The 24,631-nt window shown below is 42.3% G+C and overlaps 1 protein-coding gene across 2 annotated transcripts in view; it reads left to right on the plus strand.

The window, feature by feature from the left end:
- The first annotated feature begins 606 nt into the window (after positions 1-606).
- The window catches only part of LOC121177106 (serine/threonine-protein phosphatase 2B catalytic subunit alpha isoform), a 59,607-nt gene continuing 35,582 nt past the window's right edge, over positions 607-24,631 (plus strand). For both annotated transcript variants that reach the window (XM_041031313.1, XM_041031314.1), the window contains exon 1: positions 607-867. In XM_041031313.1, the coding sequence (XP_040887247.1) occupies positions 807-867 (61 nt within the window). In that variant the 5' untranslated portion in view covers positions 607-806. The remainder of the gene's footprint in view (positions 868-24,631) is intronic.

The raw sequence follows: 24,631 nt of genomic DNA on the forward strand, positions 1-24,631 counted from the left end.
GAAACCGCAAATCTTGTCCTGAGGGTGGTGCTGGAGGAAAGGACATGGAGCCATTAAACTCAAAATGGTTTATCTCCATGGGAGTATGAATATTAATATATAACAGTTATATCTTGTTTTATTTTTTAACTTTTTTATCATTTAAAAAACAATATATATTTTTTTTTCCTGGCATAAAATGTACTGCAAATGAAATGTAATTTACAAATGAGAGTGTGATTTACATGCTGAGCGTGTAAATACACTTTTCAGCCAAAGCAAAACGTGTTGCTATCATTTTGTGCCAAATTCACAACACATTCTGTGTGAATTTGGGAACACATTGTAGGTGAAACATTTGCATATTTTATATCTCTTTATTCATTTATTTAATTTGCACACCCGGCCACACATTTATAATAAGTTTATTATAAGTAATTAGTAACAGTTATTCACACCAAGTCAGACTGACAGAGGAACAGCCCTTTGATAAAAGTGAATGTACAGTCAGGGTGGCAGCCTGCCGCTCTCCACCAATAGGAAGAGGCATTGTGATTTGGGGGCGGGCTCTTGGGGTTAGCACGTTTGCCTGCACACTGCGCTCAGACAACTTGATACAGAGTAACAGTAAATCAGACAGAGCAGCTCCTACAGCACCAGCAGTGAAATTGTAACCCTGTTGCAAGTATTTTTGGCCGCTGATAGGACCGAGTGAGATCACTGCGGTCTATTTTCTCGGATAGACTCAAGAGTTGTTCGGCAAGAGCAACGCAGGGAGCGTTTTCAGTCTCATTTCTGCTATATCTCAATATTATATCACACTGGAAATGTCCGAAAACAAGCCGAATGATGAACCGAAGTTATCCACGACGGACAGGGTGGTGAAATGTAAGTGTAATTTTTTCATGGCACACTGAAATTAGACGCTACCACGGCTCTCCCTCTGACCAGCAGAAGCAGACTTGAAGAATTCACGGCTGTAGCAGCGGCAGCAAATGTAGTCGAAATTTGTTTGCTTGGCTATGGAGGAAGAAGGGTGTTAGCCGAGCAATGACAGCAGCAGTAAACTAGGAAGTGAGGGCAACTCCAGTTTGTGAACCAGAGCAAGAATTTAGCTAGAAATGTGACACATTCTGCCTGTGAGGCGTGATATAGCCGCTTCTCTGTTTGCACACTGTTTTCATTAGCGACGAGCACAGCCAGCAGTGTGACAGATGCGTGGTCATTTTGACTCATATATGTATATACAGTGCACAGCTCTACAGTGTGCATGCAGATATTGCACAACCATTGCTTTCAACTCAAGGGCGATTTTCTCTCATTTTGCATGCATCACCAAGCATAGTTTTCCCAAGGCTTCTGTTTTCAGCATTGCATAATACTACTTGATGTCGCCTATGTTTTGTAATCTCATATTTTTTGGGGGGGGTGGGGTGGGGAGGGTATTCATCTTGTGCTTGTTTTGTGTTGTGGCATATGGGCTGTTTCTTCCTGCCCTCTGTATTTACAGGTCTGACATTCCACCTTTGCAGTCTACCATAAGAATGCAATAAAGATCATAATCGAGTCGACCTACCCCGTGAACACGGAATTGGAGCAGTGCAGCCTGCCCAGTTTCATGCCAGTTGACATCTTATGTTGACTTAAAGGCAGTTCTCCACATAAGTTGCAGTATTACGAGTATTAAGCCTATTTCTGCTTTTGAATATGATCACTTTATGCCATTTTAATCATGTCAGAAGACCTTTGCAAAACCTTTCCTCAGAATTAAGGTGACAGAATGTGTTTATATGCACTGGCTGATTTTGATCAAGCACTAGTTGCAACCATTATCCTCTCCAGCTCCAGTGCATCACAACAGGCATGTGCAGCTATCACAGTGTGCACAAGCCCAGGAAGGAATTGTTGAGTAATTTTATTCAGGCTTAGTTGCTGGAGTTCAACCGGTTGAAATGATTAGATCATTGGTGACCATTAAACATTAGGATTTTGTTTAGGAAGGAGAAAAGGCGACGCTGCAGTGTTCAAAAGACCATGACTGGAATCATTGACTATACACTATATTAAGGGCAAGCCTGAGCTCTGCCTCTCTCAGCTCTGTCGCAAATATAGTTCCACTTCATTGCTTTCTCAGCCTTAGCTTGTGCCATTTGAAACGGAAAAAAAAAAATGTTTATCAAAATGATAACTGCAACACTTTCTTTTCCGTAGCAAAACACAGAGCTAACCAGTTGTGTTATGGCTTCATTTTGCTCAGATAACGGGGTTGAGTGTTGAAAGAGAGTCACAGCATGTCTTGGGTGCTTTTGTAATTAATATTTCAAGAGATCATCCCCCTGCAGTCTCCACCAACTTGAAGGGTAATGAAAAATAGATATGACAAGTATGGGTTTTGAAGAGACTTAACAATATCACTGAGGGACTTGGCCGGTCATGTTATGTGGATCTGAAGCTACTTTTCCGTTTGTCACATGTTCTGTTTTTTTACGCTGAGGAGATGCCATCGCACTGCACGTCTCAATACTGTATTTTCAGCACCTCCCTGTTCTACTCAGTGAAGGTCTGCTATGGTCTTAATCAGGTTAAAATGTATTGATTAGTCATTAGACGGGCTGCCAAGGAATCTGAGAGGCCAGTTTCTGGGGCTCACTTCTAAACCTGATGCTGAGATCAACAAAGTAATTTAACTCATTATTCATTCATCCAGTTTCAAGAAGTCAGTGTTTTGGTAATGCATCAGTATTATGACAACAGAGACGCTGGCTGTGTACAAAGCACCTCTCCAAAATAACTGCAGGCTATATGTGTGAAGTAATTTGTTTTCAGCTGCCTAGTTTGCCCTGCTACAAGGTGTCAGACCAACTTATCATAAGTGCTTTGCATCCACCTGTTTTCAAAATGCATTATCATAATGCTCCTGCAAGCCAGTGCCCCACAGTAATTACTCATAGGAGTTTAATCAGTTGAAGCAGACGAAGTTGCATAATTTTCATCATGTTTTTTATCCCTGTCATAAACAAGCTGAAATGTATGAGCAATTTCCAGTATATAACCATAAAATACAATAAACTCCATCACCTGCATGGTGATAGTCAGTGGTTTGATGTTGCTGTGTAGAATTCCTGCTCGTTAGCTGACCGCTGCAGACGTTTTGCATTAATTTTTTAAAGGCTTACCAGGTTAAGTAGCAGTTAAATAAGGATTATGTTGTGACTCATGATAATCCTGATTATTCTGAGAGAGAGTTTGCGGTCATGATTTTTTTGCTACAGTCATTAGCCATTTAGCCGCAGCTCATGGCTATCTTCTGTCGATTGATCTATTTGTCAGTAAAATGTTTGAAAACAGAATTTCTGCAGCAAATTAGCAAATATTTACATTAAAGAACCTAAAACCAGTAAAATTAGGTAAATTAAGTAGTTGGTGATCAATTTTCTGTTGATCCACTAATTGTTTCATGGGCAAATAATATATATATATATATATATATATATATATATATATATTTTTTTTTTTTTTTTTTTATATTTATATATATATATATATTTTTTTTAGCTCAGAATAGCTATCATTATGCTGCATTTTTTGGATTTGTTAAATACTGGATGATAGTTAATACTAGTGCTATCCTCAGGTCCATATCAAATGAAGAAACTGTTGGTAATATGGTCGTCATGGTGCACTCATGACAACCACCTCTCTGCAAAGCAAAACTAGCTCAGTAATGGTGTTTTTCCATCACCAGCTGAGAAGCAGGGCCTCCGAGCTCCCGTCGGTGCGCCGGGTCCTTCTCTATGAGTGGGGATGGATAACATCTGACATTTGACTTTTGAGGAGAGGCCCCCATGCTCAGACATGCGTGGGTTGGAGAGACGGTGGTGGTGACAGCGGCGCAATGCCAGCCACTGATCCCAGCTGGATAGCCGAGTCATTTATAGAACAGAACATTAAGTAATGCCACATACTTGATCTTCGCCTTACGTGTGATCACCTGCATACGGCTTTGCTTCATGCTCATAAGCCGACACGTGTGCCATCATAGTCTTTCTTTGTTTTTAGGTGTAGACACAGTGTAATACAGACATATAAAATGACCATTTATAAGAATTTTCCTGAAGGTGTTGTCATTCTGAGTAATATTTCCTCATTAGCATGCATAAACTTTGTCATCAGCTTTATTTGCAAGGGAATAAGATTGCTACGGGAAAGTTAAATGATTTATAATAACTGCTGAGGTTGTTTGTGATTTTAATCCTGTGCCAGTTTGCTGTTTCTGTAATTTGTGAAGTTACAATTTCAGTAGAAATAGTCTGCCATATTTTTGTAAAGTCAGAGGTCCCTTGGTGTTACTAAAACTGTGGAACTCAAATTGTCAGTAACTTCATCCTTGGTTTGTTTTTGGCACATACTGTAATTTCTGCTTCTGCTAGACATTCGATTTTAATCAGGAGCGAATAATGACGTACGTTTGCTGCTAAGTGGGATGGAGAGGAAGCAAACTAGTTGACGTCAATCTGTCTTTATGCATATGGGGTTACACTCTTGGGTGGTTGCGATGTTCTTTGGCTTACTGCCAAAAACTGTTCATATTTTTGCGAAGATGTGAAGATACTGAAAAATGCTCTTTATTCAGTCGATGAGGGTGTTTTTCCTCTAATGGATAGAATTGATCTCTGTGAGAGTTGGCCGACAATTTGATCCAGTCTTGGTAGATGCTCAACATTTATTTGACTCACTTTTGAGAAAAGGTAAATGGAGACATGAGTCACTGAGCATAGCCACTTTTGTTTATCATTATTATGGCCAAAATAATTAGATCCTTATTTTGGTCAATGTTAATATCCCAGTCATTAATCAGTCTTTGGGAGCAAAGTTGTTATTTTACTTGAACACAATACTAGAGCTGTGAAAGTTAGTCACTGATGAGTCAATCAACAGAAAATTTTGCCACAGTTTTAATGATCAATTAAACATTTTTTAAGTTATTTTTCAAGCAGAAATGCCAAACACAGCCCCCTGTCATGCGATAGTAACTCTAGCATGATGGGTCTGACATTTCATAGACCACACAATTTATCGGTTCATCAAAAATAATCTGAGGTTTAATTAGTAATAAAAGTAGAATGATAAAAGTAAGCACAAGTTACATACCACCGCAGAAAGAAGCAGAAGGTGTTTATTCACAGCTTGTGATTGGTCAAACATTTGACCTATGAACAGGAGTGCTTGATCCAAAGCACCAGAATAGGTGCTTACATAGCAAACGGCCAGTGTCGTGCTCAGTCAAGTTTAATTACTTAAGGAAGGAAAATTATGATCACAATTATTATTAATTGTGCAGTCATATGCTGTATCTAAACCACTCCTCATAGTTCGCTCATTTATCAAGTTAGGTTGGCTGTGAAAGGCTGTTGCTCTGTGTGTGTTTTTAACAAGAACAAGAACTTTAACTCCTAAATAAGAAAAGGTTAGTCAGTTTCCTAAGTTTCATAAGTCTGCAAGTCCCTATTTGCTGTCATATCTCCTGAAGAAATCTGGGTGCGGGCGGCTGACAGCATCTTTTGACAGTAGTCCATGTGCACAGCTCAACCTGGAAATGTCGCCTGTTGCACAAACTGTGAGACAACTATGACAAGGAGATAACCAAACAAGCGATCAAAGCCTGTCATGCTTGACTAGTCTGCCGTGACTTTTTGGCGGTTTGTGATAACAATGTATTTCATCATGGCATAGTGGGGAAGACCTCAGCCAGCTCTGTTGTGATGTGATGCTCAGATACATAGTCTGTGGCACTCTTAACCTGAGTATGTGCACCTTTACCGCTCATTAGATTAAAGAGGAATTAGGCTCTGTTGTGGATTTAGGGCACAGCAAAGCAGCGGATTTGGACAGATTAAGCTCCATATAGGGGGATAAAGGCGGCTCTGCTCAGAGGTTGTAATCTGACTCCATGCATTAGCTGCTGCTCTTGCTAATTCATGTGAACAAATGGATGGTGGGTCTCAATAAAGCAACAGGGGGAGAAAAACTGTTTACCTACCTTGGCATTTTTAGCTTGTAGCTAAGCCTATGAGTATAGTTTGGGGATTTGCAAGCCTTTGAACTCACACTGTTGATATATTTGAACCTGGTTTGTAGCTTATATGTTGATGGATGGCGTTTCAGTGTGGCTTTGTACTATTAGGGCTCCCAGTAAGGTGCCTTACATGCACCATATGCACCACATTTTTGTCTTCAATGACCAAAATACCATTTTGCAGAGGACCAAACAGAAAGATTCCTGTCTTGATTGCCTGTATTCACAGTGGTATCCAAGAGCCATAGATCGTAATGTTGTGCTATTATATTTGGTAAAAATCAGCCTCCATATAAACAGATCTTCTGCATTTCCCATTTCATGGCTGACAGACACCGACACAGGGTCCTTTTGTGAGCTACAGTGGCTAACAAAAGCCATTTGGAACAGAGACGAGAGTCGTGTGTCATTAGATCCCTCTCTGGAGCTGGTCGCAGCACAGTCACAAATCAATCAATGCAGTGTCTACAACACATGTAACTACACATAGAGCATCCAGCACAGTGAGTGTGGGGGAGGAGAGGCTAACCCAGTGAACTGGGTGCAACTGGGTTGCTGGGTTATATTAGAGGCCAGTATGGTAGTAAATCTGCTTTCTCACCTCAGCTTCCACTCTTTGTGGGGGGGGGGGGGTAGATTCAGAATGTACTCACACACACACACTCTTTTACGTACATGCACATTAGCTACAAGGTGGGTCATTTTTAGTTAACAGAGAAAGCAGAATCAGATATAGAAAACCATCTGTCATGGGATTATGACCAAATTCTGTTTAGCAAAAAATTGAGAGTAAATGCTTTGTCAAGGGCTGTGAATCAGTGGCTTTTTGTCATTCTGATTTGAAAACTATGAGGTAAAATTGTGAATCCATTAAACAGACATGCACAGTAAAATAAGGTTAACAATTAACATGACGGTAATATTAAAACATTATTCTGCGAGAGCAAAAAATGTTTCAATTAGTAGAAATTGGTTAACTGTTTACAGAACGCCCAAGACTCAAACATAATAAACTTTAAATAATTTGCTGAAAATTTCTAAATGCTTTTATGAAGTTAGTCCGCACTGTTCACCTCTCAATTCAGTCTCAACAGGGCTAATAATGTGGTAATAGTAACACTAGTAGTGGTAGTGACAGTACCAATTTCAACTTCTGAACACCTGTCAGGGGAGGAAGTGTGTGTGTGTGTAGGAGTGGGCAGGTTGGTGAGTGAAAGCGAATGAAAGTGGCTTAGAGGAGCTGTGGCTGTGCATGTGGGCACAAAGGCAGGTTTTAGACAGACCACTACTTCAGATAGTCAGTTATTTCAATGAACCCAGCAGTTTTGACTACAGTGCAGGAGCATGCATACATCCCTGAAAACAAATCTTATACAAAGACATAATAGTTTTAGTCCTTGCAGTGATGTTTCCAAGTGTCTGACAGTTATGTAAAACCATCATCAGGCAAAGGTGACAAGGAAACAACAGCTAATAAATACCAGGTGTGGCGGCTGATTGCTGAGTTACATCATTTAGGTTGTTTGTGAGCTTTGCTTTTTTTCTTTCGGCAGATTGACGCAGTTGAATCTGCATAATTTTTAATCAGTGCACCAGTGTAATAAATGAATCCGTACAACCCTTAATCATAAGTAAAAGAATTGCAGTATGTTTACATTTTGATTTGCCTGTGTATTTATTTAACCCCAGCCCACAGGTATGCACACACACGCAGCCACCTCGGACCATGTGCCAAATGAGAAACTATTTTAGCAACACCGAATAATGTTTTGTGCCTCACAATAAAAGTCCACAGTAATGTTTTTATCTGAGACAAACTTCCTCTGTGTCAACACGCAGCATTTTGGCCTCGGTTTCCCTTATGACACGTTGTACTTGGCTTTATTAGAAGGAGGTGGTTCCTTGTGGCGAAAACATACCTGCATGCTAAATGGGAGACTTGTCTTCGAGGAGTGAGACAAGCCTCTGCATGCTGCCGTGTGACAGATGCAAACATAGACACACACTCCTGTGTTGTGCCAGGCGGTCGTTTCTATTTAAATATGGGTGAAAGGAGTAAAGCCATCTGCGGGCTGCCTGTAAATGGTAGATTAGTAAGCAGAGAAAAGTCAGTGCAGGGGGAGGGGTGCTGTAACTCTTGTGTTGGCTCATCCACTCTGTGCACATATAGCACGGAATGACACGGGAAGGGTGCACGATATCTCACAGTAACAGTCTAGTCGAGATTGCCTCTTCTCTGCTATCACGTAGGCATCGGTACTTGTTGACACCTACACACGTATCGAAGCTGATGCAAATGCGACCTGTTCCTATGAAGAACTGATGAATATGCTGATGGGTTTTTTTTTTCATGTACAGTACACGGGCATGTATGTCAGGGAACATACAAGAAATACAAGCAGTATACAATCTGTGCACTTTATCTGACATTATAGCTTGACAGGTACAGTCAAGCCTTTGCTATGAGGGAGTTTGTTATGATGTCCTTCCTGGGCATTTTTTTTTATTAGCATATCCCAAACAGGGGCACGGTGACATTGGTTAACTGAATGACTCCTAAATGCAAATTTGCTTCTGAACCATTGCATCCATTGGAGCGAATCCAGGGTATTACAGCCAGTGAGACCGAATTTTCTCATTTCAGCCAATGTGGTCCAATCATGACTGGAGATGTGTTTTTTTTTTTTTGCCCCCAGGGTGTGTGATAAAGCATGTCAGCCTTAAGAGCAGAATATGATATCTCACAGAATTCAGATTTGTCTCCAGGGTGTAGTGCTGCATTCCACTGCAGGTTTATTTGGGCGGGAGTTTGGTTTGGCTGATCACTGAAGCATAGGCACCAGGAGCAGTATCAGCCAGCATGGCATCAGCACCACGTATTCAGAAGTTGCCCACTGGTTCTTGGCCAGTGACGAGCTTCAGGCCTTGCGATTTCACATTTTTCAGGGCAGTTTCGGCACTAGTCACTTTTCGCTGTAAACCAGGAGACCTTGAAGTGAAGAATGTGTGGGGCTCATATTGAATGTCATGTGTACCAGCTTGCCAGTTGTTTGCTGCTGTGTGAAAGAATATGGTGTTCTATTTACCCCACTCCTTCACCTTTTTATTTACCACTCCAGCATTTCAGCTGCGGTCTGAGAAATGAGTCTACTGCTGGGCAGATTTTATCAGACACGACAAGAGAGATCGTGTTGTATGCACAGTTCCTTTTAATTAACAAACCAATCAATTCTTTTAATTAAGTGTTATAGATAAACTTCATTAAAGCCTTGGGTAACAGTGGGGACAAAAATAGGTGCAACTGAGCAAGGGATTTACTACTTTTAGGACATTTAGAACATAAACACGTACAGTAATTTTCACTCTCTGTGGTGCAAAGACTTGGGTTCTGCGTGGAGCTTTTTAAAGTAAGGATTTTTTTTTCTCAGCTCCATTAAGCAAATGAACGAAAATTTGCTTAATTGAGGAACGCCCTAATTACAGATGGGTAAATAAGCGCATTATATGCCACGTTGTTTTTCCTCTGTTCACTCACTGTTGAGTGTGCTGTGTGAAATGACAGCCCTGGGGGGACTTTTCCTTTCTTTCAGGTGTTGTTAGCTAACTGACTAAAGGACCCAGTGTGGACGAGAGAGAAACTCCAGCTATACAAATACAGCTGGAGGTGAGGCGAGGCGAGGCCTCAAGGTTTATTTACACTCATTCACACACGTTAATTATAGACCACCTGGCTGAAAATTAACCCTCTTATTCCATGTGGTGGTGAATTTGGTGTCTGCTTATCTTTGTCTACCGTAGGAAAAAAAAAAATCTTTCATTGGATGTCAGCGCGTTCTATAATTGACCTGACAGGTTGTTGTTTCGTTAGATTGGCATTTGTGTGACACGACATGACAGTACTTCCTGATGGCTGGCATGCTTCACATACTCACATACATAATAATTTATTAATTATTCATTTTTTTCAGACTTTTTGATATTAGGGCTTCGTTTAAAAATGTGTACTTGTTATTGAGCTTATTACTGGTTTATGGCTTTTTTTTAAAGTGAATTTTGTAAGGATTTATCATCCAGCCGTTTTATTTTGGCCTGTAGCAACAACCTGTGTATGGAATGGCCGATGAGACAACCAGGCAAAGAGGGGTTAAGTTTGCCCAAGAGCTAATGATGGCAGGCCACTCAGTCACTCCCGCCCACGTGGAGAGGAGAGGGAGGAGGACCGCTGCCTGGCCCACTCACTCAAAACACTCTCTGCAGAGGCTGACCAGAACCGGAGTCGTGATGTGTGTGCGTGTTAGTGCGGTGGTAAGAGTAGGCATACTGTAGAGATGATGTGTATTTGTAACCCCGCCCTCGCTGTTTTGTCTGTTGAATCAGGCCCCTGGGTCAACTCAAAAAGGACCATTAGTTGAAACTTCATTACTAGCTGCTGGCTCTTAGCAGTCAGTTTTCTCTGGGAATATTCTGCTAGTAATTTCAAGGTCAATTTATCTTGTTTAAAGTTAGATTTAATTTACACTAGAGCTTGTCCACGTTTGAGTGTAGCTTGCCAGCAGCACAATACAGAACAGACAGTCGTGACCCCCTGGAAGTAAAGCTGACTTGGACTTGGCCTCTGCAGTTGCCAGGCCTAGGCGAGCGCGATCATAGTGCAAACTGATACCTCGTCGGTCTGAGCTCACAGTGTGCCTCCGTTAGCCAGATTGTGGAGAGGTTAGTGTGTCCCGTGGCTTGGATTGATTTTGTGCCTGTCCAAACACCGCCAGGGAGCCATACATTACGATGACCAATCATTTAAGCTTTAATGCCGTACTGCGCCCTATCGGACCATTAGGAGCAGAGGGAGGGCTCATGAACTGCTGTATCTTTTTGCTGTCAAGAGGGCCTGCTGCTAATGAATGGTTGCATTTTGCTTTATCGATTGCATGCAGAGAGAGCCTGTGTCTCTGCAGACTGTGGCTGATGTGCTAGTCGGCTGTCATTGTTCTGCATGTTCATACATGCGTGCACGTGTTTTCATATTTGTGCCGTGACGATTCAAAAGAATGTCAAACTCGAGGAAGTAGCAGGAGCGTCTCATTTCACAGATTTTTAGTTTTTGTTTGTGTTTAACTCACTGAAAACTGAAGCGTAAAGCCATAGGAGACGTGTTGCTTCAACAAGCTAATCTCAACTCTGTGTGTCTGAGCCCAAGATGTGATCCATCGTTGGTTAATTAATGCCGTTGTCACACCCCAGTCCTACAAACACACACACACATACACACACACACACACACACACACACACACACACACACACACACACACACACACACACACACACACACCGCTCACTAGCTGTCATGTCCTTTGGCAGCTTGTTCGTCGCTCTGCTATATCATGCAAGCCTTTAATAGTGGCCCAGCCCTCACAGAAACTGGCAAGGTTGTTGAGTGACATAGAAGCCCCACTGGTGCACAGGAACTGCTGTGAACACAAGTTTGGGTATGTCCGCGTCTGTGACACACAGTCGCGAGAATACTAAAGAGCACAATGTCTCTGACAGCTTTTCTAGCAAAGCTCGACAGTTACTTAAGTCAGCACTGTCTTTTTTTCTTTCCTGTAAAAATGTAAGATACCGTAGGAGGCCGTTTTTTTTTTCTTTTTTTCAGTGGCTCAACTATTCCCTGTCTCTCTTTGTCATGTATTCCAGCCACCCTCCAACAACATATTTCTTGTCTTTTTCCTCCGTTCAAGTTTTCGCAGTGGTTCTGCCATCCCTGCTTTCAACCATGACTACAGTGCTTCCTCTAGGCCACCATCTGCCATTCATTCTGTGTTTCTTTTCATTACCTTTTGCACACTGTCTTGCTCACGCTGCTGCTCAGCTGTGTCAGACCCATGTTGTAAGACCAAAACACCCATAATGCTCCAGGCCCATCTCCCTGTATAGACCGTAATCTGATCCCCCTGGAGGAATGTGGCAAGCCTCGGGGACGGCCAAATTGAGGTACAAATCAGCCAGTCGGCCGGCAGATAGTGTATCTCCAAGTGATTTTAAGCCAGCACTGTGGCAACAATTGGCAGAATGAAATCAATTTAGCTTTTTCCCTTCACCAGCCCAAATTCATGGGTGTTTTCTGTCTCGAACACTTCATGACAGGAACGTTGTCAGACAATGGCTGTAAGCTGCATTGAACATTCGTTGAGTACTGTCTGTTTTGTAGCTGGCAGTTAAAAGGGCAGGGACTTCTTTTCAGCCTAACAGATGGTGTATACAGTACAGAGCTATGCAGTTCCACAGTACTGGGCTGTGCAGCACTGCTGCTGAAAGTGAATGTAGTGTGTGTTTGACAGCCAGCTAACTTTGATACCATTTGTAGCCACTGCCAGGGTATATGGCAGTGTTTACTTTTCTGTGCCTTTGTTTGCCTTTAGTGAAGGAAGTGGATATTTTAAAAATTGTTTAGTCCTGTGTATTCACTCTTTTTGTACACAAGCATTGCAATTATTTAACTTTAAGTTGCAGGAGAGTTCTGCTGGGGAAAACACTAAGCGAAAATGTCTTTGAAAGTTTTCCAAAGTAAAGACTTTGGGGGGAAAAAAAAGAGTCTGGGAGTCGAGACTCCCTTCAGGCTGTCAAGCTGTCAAGTGTCCCTTTTTGAGTCCTGACTTTACTCACTGACCTGATCCTCAAGGACGCATGACCCTTGGAGCAGGCCCATTTGGCACGAGGGGATCAGGGGCACGACCTACACAGCTCGCATCCTCTTGATCCACACTAACCAGCAGCACCTAGAGTCTTATATAGGCCGTGGCCCTTACTTAGGCTTCCCATCTTTGATTGGACGCTGACTGCGGAGATGGCTTTTGAATGTGATGCTTTAACTGCCTTTAATCTCACGGCTGCTAGTAAAGCCTGCACAGATGGTGCCTTCAGCATAATACTCCGCTAGTGAATTCTGAAAGAGCTTTCTCTGCAATATGGAGGTCAGGCTGGCGGCAGAGAAAGATGATTTACTTTACAGTCACTTTTAGCCCAGAAGGGTTGCATAATAGCAGCTACTTCAGGGGCTCTGTCGCAGCTTCTCCTGATATATAGAGCTCCTCCAGGGGGCTGGGAATGGCGAGACATGTTGTGTGTGTGTGTGTGTGCGCGTGTGTGGTTCGTGTGGAGTTATATCCCTTGCTGACTCAGAATTCCTTTGGTCTATAGAGAAATAATTCCTTTGTTGCCCTCCCTCCCTCCCTATCACAGCCCGTGCCGTTTTTGTTTTGCTTTTCTTTCTTGGCAGTCAGGTACCCCTTGCTGGCAGGAGAATCCACCACACCCGCGCAGTCATGGCCTAGATACAGAGATGGGCTTGAGAGGTGGGCGTGGGCAAGGGGGAAAAGGAAGCGATGGCAAAGGAAGGGGACTCTTAGGGGCCTTGTTGTCTTGGCAAAAGCTGGTAGGAGGTGGCTGGCTGTGCCATCCCATTGCCTCACCACCTGTCCTCTGAAAAACCAGAGTCTGTCTGCCAGAAATGAAAACTCAACCATGGACACAAACACTTGATACCAAAAAGATGCATGTTTACAATATTAGATATGTCGTATTATACTTGAATCCTTAGTACTTTAGTACTAAGTAATAATGGCAGCATGAATTTCATAGCTAGTTTGATATTGAGAATATTTTAGAGGACATCAGACATTTTGCTAGTGCCTTCACTCAGTACATTAAGTATTTTACCATACCTAAATATTAAAATACATTAATTAACAGTGAAGAATAAGATATAAAGAGTATCAGCTGATTAATCAATCAGTTTCAGAACACTCATTCCATCTGTTTGCTCCATAAAATCAGAATAGGCATCGGCCCCAAAAACCCATTATCGGTTGGGCTCCATGTATTTATTTAGAACACATATTAAATTTTGCTAGCCATCGCTGACCCTCCTTTGTCCTTTTACACGGCATGGAGGAATGTCATTTCACATATGTGATTACACTAATCTTGTGTGGTTGGGAGGGTTCGCCCTGGTCCACAGATTATCGTGATAGAGGCTGCGTGGTATTTACTTTCATGTCAAGCAGGTAGCCTTCTCAGTTCAGAGGAGTATGAGGAGGGGATGGGGGTTAATTAATGATGAGGAATGTTAGATACAGTTCAGGCAGTGTTTTATTTGGGTCAGCCTCAGGTCTGGTGTGCTCTGTTTACCAAGTGTGGGTGCAAATATAGACTGGCCTCATCCCCTCTGTATGCGTTTAGTAATTGCATTCTAGAAATGCCAACATCTCAGCTGCCAACGAGCCCTCCTTGGGAGGTGCGATCACGCCTGTTGAGGCATATTATCTCAGAGGCAAGCTGTGAATGAGTACAGAAAACACTGAAGTCACTTGGAGTTTCTGGAACGTAACCACATTTTTCTATTGATTTACATACCATCGTAACATATTAGATATGTCTGGATATTTGCAGTAAATGGGTTCTGCAAGCTGCAATTTATTTTCAGTGGTTGACTGTAGCAAAAAAAAAAAAACACTAATTGCAGGTGCAAAATATAGAACTAATCTGCTTGCAAAACTGAAATTGTATGAATAACCAACATTTTAAACCACTTCTGCTGACGTTTCTACTAAGCCGTCCATTTAAATTGTTGAAACATACTGTGTTATATTTTTACTTGACTGTCATGGTATCATTATAGTATTGGGTTTCACGTGTTTTAGCTTAGTAGTAAAGCTTTTGAAGTCAAACTTCTGGTTTTGTGACAAACAACTGCAACCCCAGCTGAACTGCACACACAGTGGATCTGTATCGTGCCCAGCCACCCGTCTGCATGTCACTGCACACTCACAGCCACCAACAAGAACGCTTTGTAAAGTGGCTGCCTGGGCACTGCCGAAGCTCTCCAGGGTTAGTGGGGACATATGTTCTCGATAGACCTGTGTCGTCAGTCCTTCCTTATTCAAGCGCCAGTTGACAGCATGATGGAGAGTGACGGAGGACTTGCACAAAGGTGGTTCTGTGCACGTGCAGGGCCAGGTTTTTGTCCACATTGGAATTCAGACACACCCACCAGTTCCTCCTTAGCTGCCTGCCTAACCAATTAAATATTTGGCGTCACGTCATGTCTTCTGTTGACAGTTGCACTTGACAGCAGCACATAGAATAAAGCTGACAGCCATATGACCTCCAGCTTATACATACACTCTTATGTATGTTAACTCATGGCGTGAACAGGAGAAATTGAGGGTAAACTAGACTAAACACATGAAATCTAAACACATGAACTGGCAGTTCAAGGTTGTGAACAGCCAATCAGATAGCTTTCTCTTTTGTTGTCTGTAGACTGGCTCTAAGGGCTGGCAAACGCAGCGACATCTATAGGCGTTGGTCACCCATAAAATTCTGTTCAAAGGCTTATAGCTGTCTGCAAAGTGCAAAGGCCCTAAAGTGATGAGTGGAAAAAAATAGCATGTTGTATTTATGCTGTATTTGTCATGATAGCACTTTTAAAGGCAAAGCACCTAACACAAGGGAATATGCATTTAAGCGTGACTATGAAATTCTCTTGCTGGTATGTGCCACAGGTTCCATTTGTGGGAATAGCTTGCATACAGCCAAGCGTGCACCCGTAGCACCCTGTCTTCCAGATCCTTTCAGCCTCCTCCATTGTTCCGTCTCTGCTATGCTCTAAAGCTGATTACAGCGCCTTCTCTAATGAAAGCTAATCCTGTGTCACAGTATTGTGGAGGAGGAGGAGAGGTGTGTGTGTGTTGGGGGGGGTGCAGGCCTCAGCACGGCAAAGCTAGCAGGGAATGTCTTCTTCAGGGCCTGTCAGAGTGGCTTTCAGAGGAAATGCCAGAGAGTGTTAACGTGTCCGTAAACCTGGAAATCTGCGAGGTGTTTTACATTGAGACTGAGGGGTTTTTTTTTTTTTTTTTGTGTGTGTGTGTGTTTTTTTTGTATGCTGGCCTGTTGGCCCTTAACACCGTGCACACAGTGCTGCCCAAACTTGTAATGGCCTGTAATAATTCACTTTAACTGTGTCCTGTCCAGCCGTTCATCATAGCTTCCTTGTTGCTGGAACTGACTGACTCCAGCTTTGGCATTTAGAGTTTAATGTTCTGTTACACTTCAGGTCCCTCTGACCTCTGTCAGTGTTTAGACTGTGTTAGACACTTGGGTCTTACATCGCTGTACGAAACAAAAAGCCACCCGTGCTGCTGAGTGTGTAATGGTCTGTAATTTGCTGTAGACTACAAGTTGTGTGAGGATGCTGAAACTGCAGGGACATCCTGTCAGTGGACTGTGAGCCAGGGAGTGGATTTTATATGATAAACTGACAGGTGCTCTTTTCCCAGCAAGCTCTTTTTTTTTCATCCTGACTCTTGATGCATTATTTCATTGACTGATTTTTCCCCTCTCCCTGACTCATTCACCTCCCCCACTCCAGCTCCAAATCACTGTAGTCATTTGCCAGCCGTGATCCAGGTCCCTGGCGGCCTCTCACTGTGCCATTGATCGGCTGCTGCATTAATGGCTCGCCACACGCCCCAATCACCACCAGAAAACTAGTGCAGGGACATCCCTTAGAAAATGCCTTTCCCCCCCCCCACATCACCCGCCGCCCACTCCCCTCTATCCATCCTTACATGCATACATGCATTCATCCATCCTTCCGCTCACCCACGACAGCCTCCCACGCTTCAACCCTAACCTTACTAATTAATCAGGGACTTAGTCAGAGTGCTGTCTGAGCAGCGGTGCATTTTGATCACCTGCTGCTGCCAACACTTTCTGCATTTCCCATCTAAAATCTGTTGAGCCAACAGCAGGATTAACGTTTGCTTGTCACTCAGTCTCACATTGCTGTCGCCAGGGTCTCTGAAACACTGCTACAGGCTATTTTCTGTCAGAGCCTGATGGTCTTTGATAACCCTGACAGCCATGGCAGAGTGGATGCAGGTCTTGGGTGTATTGTTACCTAGTTTAGTATAGGACTTGTCTATCTTAATAATGAGGATCCCTAGATAACTGTCATTGATGGGAGCGTTCATGCAGACAACCATACATGTTATTGCAGCGAACAGCTGTCAGATGCACTAGCACACTGTTTGTGTTTCACCACATTGTGCTAATACAGTAGTTTATAAGCATGTAACAGTGTAACATGTATGATAAGGCGTCTGCTCAGATTCCCATCCTCGCATCGAGTCAGTGAAGAACGTAACGTGCTGCCGGCGACTCATTTTTAAGCCAATATTTTGATGGATGAAAGCTTTAGACAGAGACTCTACAGCACTGTTTCCCTGGCAACCCCTTTTACTCACTTTTATCTAATATCTCTCCCGTTTGTCAATGCGATGCCAAAGCTTGTATCTGTGCAGCGGATGATGATGGTCAGCAACTCTTCAAAGTACAGTAGCAGTCCACTGGCAGCATTAAATCAAAGTTATAGTCGTCAGAGCTACAATTAATTATGAGATTGACCACAGGCCATAGGCTACTGTAGCGGTAGTGAAAATGTGCACTACTTGCAATTTGTGCATTCAGTACAAACAAATATTTCTAGTGTTTCTTATTTGCGAAATAGTTTAGGTTAATATTGGTTGAAAAGCAGAACTGCTTTGTTTTTCAGGCTTCAGCAGTGTTTGGAGTGCAGAAAGTAGAAGGAGGTAAAAAAAATGAATGTACGTGTTTCAAATTGAGAATTTGTGAACATGAATCCACAGAGCCAAAATTATGTGTTGCTCCACAAAGTAAATTGTGGGACAAGATAAGAGGGTTGTTTCAAAATCTGAAATATATCCACATAATTTTTTTTTGCACAATACAAAAAAATAAAAGAAAAAGTGGGCTATTTAGGTTGTTATTTATCTGACAACTCTCGCAGTATATTTTTCATTTGTGCTGCATGTAGCCAAAACTGAATAAGCCAGCAGTACAAGGAGTGCTGTAACAACATCCAGTGCTTCAGTTGTATAAGGAGTGTGTTGAGCAAACAAGGACACGTGGAATGAGTGTTTTATCTTTAATGATATTAATTTAATGGAAATAAATTCAGTAGTTTTAGGGCATCTACATACTGAATACAGTCTGGGTGCTTTTTCCTTCCTGACTGGACTAACCACAACAACATCTAACTTCCATTCCTATTGCTACAATATATTGAACAGGCTTGCTACTAATTTGAGGGAATGAACTGAGTAATATGAAGGCACAATTTATTAATTTTAGGGCCTGAATTATTAATTACAGGGAGCAAATTAAGTAGTAGAGTACAAGTTATTCGAGGGAACAATTGATAATTTGTGTGCACAAATGATTAAATGTGTTATCCTTAATACCTGCTGGGCTCTGCAGCGTTTCTTGTCTTCATGGTACGATATCTGTCTTTGATACAGGCCCCCAGGGTCTTTATTGACGGTTCTGCTCAGTCACCTTTTGCATTTTTATTTCCTCTGATGCAGCCAAGGGCTGTTTTTCTTCTTTTCCCCTTTCTCTTTCTCTCTCTCTCTCTCTGTCTGTCACTGAGAAGGTGAGTGTTGTTGGCTCCGCTCTCCTTCCTGCCTCAACCACAGCGGTAACCACTCCATTCCCATACTGCGCACAGATATAATCGGCAGACTCAAAAGCACTGAGCTTCAAAGCTAGGCTCTGCTAAGCGTTTCGTTCAGGGCCGGTTTCTATCCCTACTAATGCATGGTAAAGAGGTTCATGCCAGTTTCGAAGTGACCTTTTTACCATTAGCCCTAAAGCCTGCTGGCATTTGAATCTCATGTCTGTCCTTGTTTGCCAGATGGCCGCCCTATGTGTTGTGTAGGTTCACTTCCATTTTAATACATCTTCAAATGACATAATATTGGAAAGCAAGAGGAGTTTCCCCTCTTTGCTCTACTGAGTCACGTTGCAAATACCAGGTGTATGGATTCAGCTGCTGCATCAGCTCAGTAACACAATCCAGGTCGTTAATACTCGCTTTTGCAGAATTATCCAGCATCTTAAAGTGTGCAATAAAGCGCCTGGTGTTTAAAAGACCAGATTTTCTGCACATTCCAGGAATGGCTTTTCCCATTTCTCATCCAGACAACTGCTCATTCAGTACAGTTTTCTGAGTCATACTAAATGTGGAGTATGAAGCCTTCTGTGCTGACTGAAACCTGTTTTGTTCACAGTACAGTCTTATTAAAATGTAGAATGTGGGATTAGCTTGCCATTCGCTCCTGTTTTATGATTTCTGTGCTTAAGAATCGTCTCTTTAGAAAAGCCTCTTTTAAATATTGTTTTAAGCCTTTCAGTATTATAATACACCATTTGTACGGTGGACCGTGGGCGTTATTCTGCAACTGGAATTTATATTGTGTTAATTGTATGTGAGGAATGCATCATTTGTGCTGACTGAATTATTGATTGACAGCGTTGTACAGGCTCAGTAGATGGGCTGGAGAGCGAGGTGGAGCTGTGCATAACTGAGGCACTAGTTTCAGAACTGACATATAGACATCATGCTGCTGTATCCGGTGTGTGAGGTAGACCATATTGCAAATAATTTATCACCTCATGAATATAGCGTGTTGTATGGCTCAGCTGCTACAGTTCTTTGTTGTCAGCATAGGTAGCCACATGATCTCAATCTTTTGCATTATGCATGTCAGGTAATCAGCTTCTGAATGGACTCTGTGGTGGTGTATTAATGAAGCAATGAAACTGCTGCCAGCTGACATTTGAAGTTGAGGTGCTTTCTGGTGTACAGTATGTCCTTTGCTTCCTACTGCCTACAGAAGCTCATGCATTCTGTTCATCCTGGACTCCCGAACATATCCCGCTCTAATTCAATGTGGTTATGTAATTTAATTAACAAACCCCGGCGATCAGTGGAGAGTGAGTCGCACACTCTTGGTGCCCTATTCAACACTTGGCAGTTGTCCTCTGTGCATACCCCTAACGCAGTGGCTGCTTCATCACTAAAAGGCTTCCAACTGGGAAAAAGTCTTGAGTGCGATTGAATTTTTTTTTTTCCCATTTCTGCTCTGTAAAAACAGATTATATCACATATTCATGTAGTGCAACTACATTATACTGATATTCTGAAACATAATCTGACATTTGTCTATGTGCTAGTGGTTGTATTCCTTCTTTTTCTCTGTGTGTTGCGTGCTGCAGATAAAATACAGCTTCATGCCTCTCCACTTTGGTTGAGCTGTCTTACCCGGCACTGGTTGTAACGTAGCATTTGATCAGATAGTGAGTTTCCACTTGATTCATTAAACAGAGATCTAGCTTGCCACTTGCCTTGCCTCAGGATAAAGAGCACGGCACCATCATTTGAAAAGGCAAATGGATCAGGGGAATAGTGACTGCCGTTTTGTGAGAGTAAGGAAGCAAAGTCATAGATCAGTATCACGCTTAGGATCCGACGCTGCACTGCCTTTGCATAATAACGTCTGCCCATGCAGTCAGATTACTTCTGGTATTCTATGCTTTGTATGAACTGACCTTTGTTGCACTCACACATAGTTCTGCAGTCTTTGTTCTGCCTCAGATCCCTGTTGGTCATGCTGAGATTTCCACTTGTCATGCTGAGTCTTAGGGGAGGAAAATTGCTGGTGTGGTGGCTCGTCTGGTAGAAGGGGGCGGAGGGTTTGACGTGGCCAGTGACAACCAGAGTCTTGCCCACACTTTGCGAGGGCTCCCGCTGCATCATGCTCCGTCAGCAGTTTCTTGGGGGGGGGGGTCAATTTGGCACCTGATGGAAAGACGCTGTGCGTTGCAGGAATTGTAAGAGATTATCATAGGAAGTTGCTTTCCTTGCCAGGTAGTCTGCTGTATCTGTATGGTTTTAAAGGAATTTGTTTGTTTTATCATTGCCCACTCACTGGCCACAATCCCAACCAATCTCCGACAATGCCGACTTACTATTTTTTCAAACAGAGGCAGTTGTTAGCAGATAGCTTGCTCTTCCTGAATGTCTGGGGCAACCAGAGTCAATGTTTGCTATAGGTATTGCAGTGCAGTTGATGAAAACAAACTGGCACTATGACTGTCAGTAGTGGCACTAATTAGATACTGATCGACTGACCATATTGTGTCAGTGGAACTGTATTATTTCAATATAAGCTCCTCTTAAAAAACAGACATGTTTTGAAGTTTGTAACCTGCTCAGTAGTCGTTTTCTGAATTCCAGACATTTCTCCTGAACACTGCTGTATGTGACTGCACCACTGTTTGCTCTGTTTTTAATGTTAGGTTTAGTGCACACAGCTTTCAGACGTCTGACAAATCCAGGAAGGAGAATGATGTTCAGGAATTGTAGACGTCTGAACTGCCAGATCAGGCCCGACTCACGTTTACAGACTGTGTTCTTCACTAAATGAAGCCAGCGGCTGCTTGGTGAGCGCTGCAACAGTCTGTCTCACTTTCTCCAATTAAGCTGATCTGTCCAGCACCATATGACTGCGCACCTCCCGCTGTCTCATTCCTCAGAGAGATCGCATTAGCTCTGAACTACACCAACCTGAACATTTCAAGCTGCCCGTTTTCCCACTGCTTCTCAGCGGTTTCAGATGCACTGCGCCTGGTGGTGCAGATTTCTCAAGAATCACGCCTCAGCGTCTCTTATAATCTGCCGTAATTATTCCATTCATGAATGCTGTATGAACAAAGGTGGCTGCTATGGTTGATGATCAAAGGCTTTGTGAGTTCAAGACTTAAGACTCAGTGATAATTCACTGTAGGAAGAAATCGTTAAATGTTGCTGTAAACGTTACTGACCAACACAGGGTAGTATACCTTTATTAAAAAACCTTAAAGTTGATTAAGCATGTCCTCCAGACATCCAGAGGTTTAGTGGTCTATTAGTCTTTAAACCTAATGGCTAATGGATGGCTTTAATTTGTAGCTTGGAAATTACAATGCTAATCTGAGACAAATTACCAGGCGAAGTTAAATCAGACTCCTTTTTTTTTTTCTCCAGCATCTCTGACCCTCTCTCATTCTCTTGTCATTTCTCTCTCATGGTAGATTCGAAGCTGCAGTGCAATTTCCCAGTTACATAACAGAGGAACAGAGAAATGGTAAAATTAATGAAGGCAAAAGCGACCGGCTAATGGAGACCATTTTTGAGTCAGACTCGAGTTCCAGGCAGATCGCCTCGGGTCAGTTTGTGCTCTCACAGCTATATAAGCTCTGTATGAGAGGATGGATAGATGCACAGGGTTATTCGCAACAATCAACTGTTGCTGTGTGGGAATGTTCTGATGCTGATACTGTTGTTTGGGAGGAAAAGGGTTGAGATTTTGCCTTTTTTTTAACTGTCAGACTTTGACTGTCAGTAGCTCTTATTTGAATGGCTAATCACTGCACTGGCTGAGAAAGATGTGGGCCATTATTTAATCCATTATTTGACACCACCATTTATTTTCTTGTTCAAATAACTGAACACAAGGTTTGACGATTTTTCTTCCTTGACTGAGTTGTTAATCCATGTTGTTCTTTTTCCCCGGGACTTTTCATTTTAGTCATGGGAGTAACGCCTTCTTCTTTGGAGTGTAAACCTACCATTACAATGTGCCATGTAATGTTTTGGCAGAGGTGGGTGTTACTCTTGTTAATAAGGGGGCTGTTAGAAATTCCACAAGGGGAAAGTTCACAGTGTTTCCATTGTCATGGCTGTAGGAAATGGAAGGATGATGTGTTGAGAGGTTGCCAGTGCGCCTACAACCACAGTCTCCATGCAGGTTATTTCTATTAAATGATAATGTTTTTCTTTTAGTGTTTGAATTTTAGAATGTGCTGTGTTTTGTCACATTAGTGGGAGCAGATGTGGCTCAGTCAGCATCCACAGTTTCTCTGATAGGACCAAGTGCTGTACTGTGGGAGCACCAGTCTTCTGCAAAATCCTCGTGTCCCACCATCTTTGGATGTGCGCACTGAGTATGGCAGTGGTCATATTTCAGTAGGTGTCAGACTGACTACGGAAGCATAATCAAAAAAACATTATAACAGCTAGATATGGGGTTTTCCCATGCATCTTCCTCATGAAAATCAGTTGTACTGTGTGGCTCATCATATCTTTCTATACAAACCAAATATATTTTTGCAAAGAAAGTAAATAACTTGGTTTAGTCTCATAAAGTTCAGCTCAAAGCACATAGCTGTGGCAAACTGTCATGTTTAAAGTGCAGATTCAGAATAGGTCACATGAGTGTTCACACCGTATGTGTCATACATCTCAGGAGGCCAGCGTGGTGAAGTCGTTCAAGCCCCAAGGCCCCTGGCCTCGGGCTAGAGTTGCACAGCAGGTGCTCAGAGGAGGCCAACCTGGGGCCTTGGGTAATTCTATCTCACATGGGGATTTCTGAACGCCCCAGATACCCGAGCGGAGACATTGGGTTTATATTGTTTCAGAGGATTTCTTTAAGCACATTGAGTATTTAATTGGCTTGAACAAAGTTTGTGTCAAGAGCCAGTTTAGTTAAGTTTGGTTTTAAGTATGCAGATTTGCAAAGGTGTATGGTTGCAGGAAGAGGGACATGGAAACAAAGACTGTTCAGATGAAGAACCACTATATGAGTAAATTATACTGACGGCACAATACTTCTGTTTTTTCACACAGAGCATTAAAATAGCAGTTAAGGAGCAAATAATTAACAGCTAGGTGGGAGAATCCTAGTTTCCGTGTATCTTGCCAGCATCATAATATTGACTTTTAGATATCACAAATGGGTTTACACTTCATTTGTTGGCTTTAGGTACTGTTAGGGTTTTGTAGATTAAGCGTTGCATTTTAGAACAAATGTAGAGAAATGTGCAAGTTGCTGCCAGTTAAATAGTCGACCTCTTGCACCTCGGGGATATAGGTTATTAAAGACATAGTAATGTTGAACATATTCAGGGCGTAATTCTGCATGTCCAGTAAATCTGCAATTTCAACATGCACCTGTTAGAAAGCTTTAACTACTGCAGTTGAGATCCCAAATATCGTCTGTCGCTAAGCACAGTGTGACACAGATAAAGTACAGGTCTAATTACCACTGATATCACCTTTGGAGCGGAGGGACGTTAATGCAAACACACACAGAAACACACACACACACACACAGCCACCAACTCAACAGTAGTTGCTACTGGCTTAGTACATTAGTCACACCTGTGTTTTTATTACATGTAAATTCTGCAAGTGGACATTAATTAAGAGCATGTCTTATTTTTTGAGCTCTATGAAGCTGCTGAATTTAAAAGTGCACAGGATGTGGTCTTTAATTGTGTCCTTTTTGTACCTTTTCTGTCAGTAAGTAATATTCTCATGAGGGGGTTGTAAAAAGGAAATATTAACACACTGGTCTTTTGCTTAGGTAGAGGCCACAAAAAGTACCTTTAATAATGGTTTCAATTAAAAACTGAAACTTCGTTTTTACGTGTTTGATGTCAGCTGCTAAATGGCAGTGACTCGAGCACCGTTTTAAAGCGTTGCATTGTGGGGTTTCTGTTCTTTTATTACAAGAAGACGCTTTTCATTTAAAGTCCGTCTAAAGACTCACTGGGCTATTTGCATAGAAAATGTGCACCATCTAATTTTTATGCAGTGATTAGATTGGAAAGT

The sequence above is a fragment of the Toxotes jaculatrix genome, chromosome 23, assembly GCF_017976425.1.
Source record: "Toxotes jaculatrix isolate fToxJac2 chromosome 23, fToxJac2.pri, whole genome shotgun sequence".
In the NCBI taxonomy this organism is placed as follows: domain Eukaryota; kingdom Metazoa; phylum Chordata; class Actinopteri; family Toxotidae; genus Toxotes; species Toxotes jaculatrix.